The 2,815-nt window shown below is 42.2% G+C and overlaps 1 protein-coding gene across 1 annotated transcript; it reads left to right on the top strand.

The window, feature by feature from the left end:
* Window positions 1-391: 391 nt before the first annotated feature.
* Window positions 392-2,531, top strand: LOC136421836 (uncharacterized). The gene is made up of 4 exons (XM_066409402.1): window positions 392-567; window positions 1,186-1,248; window positions 1,757-1,857; window positions 2,291-2,531. Exons 1-4 carry the CDS (start codon window positions 397-399, stop codon window positions 2,493-2,495), a joined length of 540 nt encoding a protein of 179 aa, XP_066265499.1. The 5' UTR covers window positions 392-396; the 3' UTR covers window positions 2,496-2,531.
* Window positions 2,532-2,815: the final 284 nt, after the last annotated feature.

Genomic DNA, 2,815 nt, shown 5'->3' with positions numbered 1-2,815 from the left:
ACCTGATAATTAGAGAATCGGCCAATGAGGAAGTGGCTGCAAGACCGACAGATATTTGCATTTCTATGTTTTTATTTTGCATTTGTACGTTTTGACGGAGGAGGGCGGGGACTATGGGATCGGTCAACGAAGCTCTAAGTTTCTGCATCGTTTTTGTGCATTACATTAGTTATAATATTGATACTTGGATATTATATTTTAAAACTTAATGTGATTTAGGAGGAAAACTAAATCTGTTCATTATTTTTGCTTCTTTGCCACATTGGCCTCGTCTTCATTCTATCATGTCCGCCGCGTGAGAAAGGTGTATTGGCGGAGCTGTTCCATTTTTTCGTACTTCGGTACCGCGGATATTACACCTTAGCAACACCATTTAATATTTTTTTTTAGGTCTATATGCCCAGGCCTTCCTTCCGCCAGAAGCCAGACATGTGCCGGCCGACAGAGTTCATCAACCTGCTGGCGGGTCTGCACGTGGGGCTGGGACTGCTGGAACTCGTGGTCGGCATCGTGGAGCTCAAACTGTACGAGCTGTCGGACGCCACGCCCATCTGGGGAGGGGTCATTGTGAGTGGAAACTAAAGAGTTTGATACTTTAGTCAATTGAAAGGAGTGAAGCGTTTCTATAGGCTTGCCTGTCTGTCGTCTGTCTGTCTATCTGCCTGTCTGTCTATCTGCCTGTCTGTCTGTCTCTCTCTCTCCATCTGTCTCTCCATCTGGCTCTATGTCTGTCTGTCTCTCTCTCTCTCTCTGTCGCTTCTCTCTCTCTCTCTGTCGCTTCTCTCTCTCTCTCTCTGTCGCTTCTCTCTCTCTCTGTCGCTTCTCTCTCTCTCTCTCTCTGTCTTTCTTCTCTCCCCCTCTCTCTGTCGCTTCTCTCTCTCTCTCTGTGTCTTTCTTCTCTCCCCCTCTCTCTCTCTCTGTCTCTATCTCTCTCTCTCTCTCTCTCTCTCGCTTCTCTCTCTCTGTCTCTCGCTTCTCTCTCTCTCTTTCTCTCTCTCTCTCTGTGTCTCTCTTCTCTCTCTCTCTCTCTGTGTCTCTCTCTTTCTCTTTCTCTCTCTCTCTCTCTCTCTCTCGCTTCTCTCTCTCTCTCTCTCTCCCTTTCTCCCTTTCTCGTTCACTCTCGGACGTGTCTTTCTATGATTTTGCTTGTGTGGTTATGATAAGTTTAATCCTTTCTTTCTCCAGGAACTGTCTGTCGGAGGCGTGTGGATCTTCGCTACATGTAGGGACTGCGGAGACAAACCAAAAGTAAGTCTACTCGCACGACAAATGAACGCATTAAGTACGCCGGCATTGATTTGAAAGCAGCTAAAGTAACATCGCTTCATATTTGTTCCAACCTAACGCATGCACTCCTGTGTGTGCCTTTGGTGTCGTGGATTGCGACTTACCTTTTCAAAACAAAACCCATCGAGTATTCAGAAGAGCTGTTCTACATTCAAAACGGATTCTCGATATCAATATACAGATACGGAGATACAAATATATCTCTATAAAGGATAAACATTATTACAAACTCATTGGGATAATTTGATAAATCTTTACAAGCACATATTTCTTACTACGATTTGATATATATATTTGATGTAACGTTATGAATATCATCCAAATAGTCCATGGACATCTCCTAACAACTTTCAACTTTATTTGGATCCACAATTAGTCACTTCCGTGGGTCCAAAGCTTTTCTCCATGTGGTTCTAACATGTGTATTTTAAGGTGTAATCGGTTATATCATTGTTTATTTCATGCCCAGGCAATCTGCCTGTTAGTGGCGAGTAACGTGGCGATCGTGCTAGGAGTGGTGCAGGTCTCTCTGTCCGCACAGGTCACCGCGTGTGTCAGCTCGCTGGAAAGGTGAATTTCAAAATTTTGTTGAACCAATGTCAATACTCTGTCCTACGTTGAAATATGACGTTGATTCATATAATACTGCTTCGCTACCCTAACGTTAACGAAAATTAGACGTGAAAATATAATCTCCAAGCAGATGTTGGGAGTCTAAATCGTTACCTTTTCCTAGCTGCCCGTTTGTGTGTCAAACTACATTGCATGCTAACATCTGCGTCAATTCGAAAACGAGAGGCTGAGAAACATAACTATCTAGCCTCTCCCATGGCCCAACATCTGTTTAGAAATTAGCGTATATCTATGCCTGATGTACTGTTTTCTACTGTTGTCTGCATTTGCCCTTCAAGGGTAGTAACAGCGTACCAAGGATAGTACCAGATCCACATAACCGCATATTGTCTGATTAATGTTTAATATGATTTTTTTCTTCTTCTTCCAGGAACACAGCCGAAGACGCTCTGCAGGTCATTAACCTCATCCTGGCCGTCTTCATCATCATCACGTCTTACATCTCCTCTAACGTCGCCTCAGCCTCTGTGGCGCGGGTTCTGGTAAGTGTCTTAAGATGGAAACCTTTCTTCTGTGAGTTGTGTCTGTCTTGTCTTGGTGATCTAAGAAAAGGTACTCTTTTCTCTCTTCTCTAGCTGATAAAATAAAATTACTCCACATTTGCACGTGATAATTACAGTATATATGATCCTAAAAGTATTTTGTGTTATCAAACTGAATTTTTTTAAGAATTCGTAGTATAAGTCTGTGTGTTACGTTGTCATGTGTTCCATAAAACACAGTATCTGCCATCTTTGTGTCTTACATGTATATGGTGGAGTCTTCCAATAACTTATGATTTTGTGGTGTAAGTCCTGATTTGTTAAAGGAAACCAAAGCAATATAGAGCCCAAAAATTGAATTTTGAAAGTCAATTTATTTAGTCATTTCTATACATGATTACTTCAAACAACAC

Source organism: Branchiostoma lanceolatum, chromosome 16 (assembly GCF_035083965.1).
Source record: "Branchiostoma lanceolatum isolate klBraLanc5 chromosome 16, klBraLanc5.hap2, whole genome shotgun sequence".
NCBI lineage: Eukaryota > Metazoa > Chordata > Leptocardii > Amphioxiformes > Branchiostomatidae > Branchiostoma > Branchiostoma lanceolatum.
Note: the sequence above shows the minus strand (reverse complement) of the source record. Positions and strands in the feature narration are given on the sequence as shown.

Bases quoted from the DNA above. Each gene is read 5' to 3' on its own strand.
- LOC136421836 (XM_066409402.1), top strand. From the start codon at position 397: ATGCCCAGGCCTTCCTTCCGCCAGAAGCCAGACATGTGCCGGCCGACA. The intron at 1,249-1,756 runs GTAAGTCTACTC...TTTCATGCCCAG, and splicing joins ACTGCGGAGACAAACCAAAA to GCAATCTGCCTGTTAGTGGC. The intron at 1,858-2,290 runs GTGAATTTCAAA...TTCTTCTTCCAG, and splicing joins TGTGTCAGCTCGCTGGAAAG to GAACACAGCCGAAGACGCTC.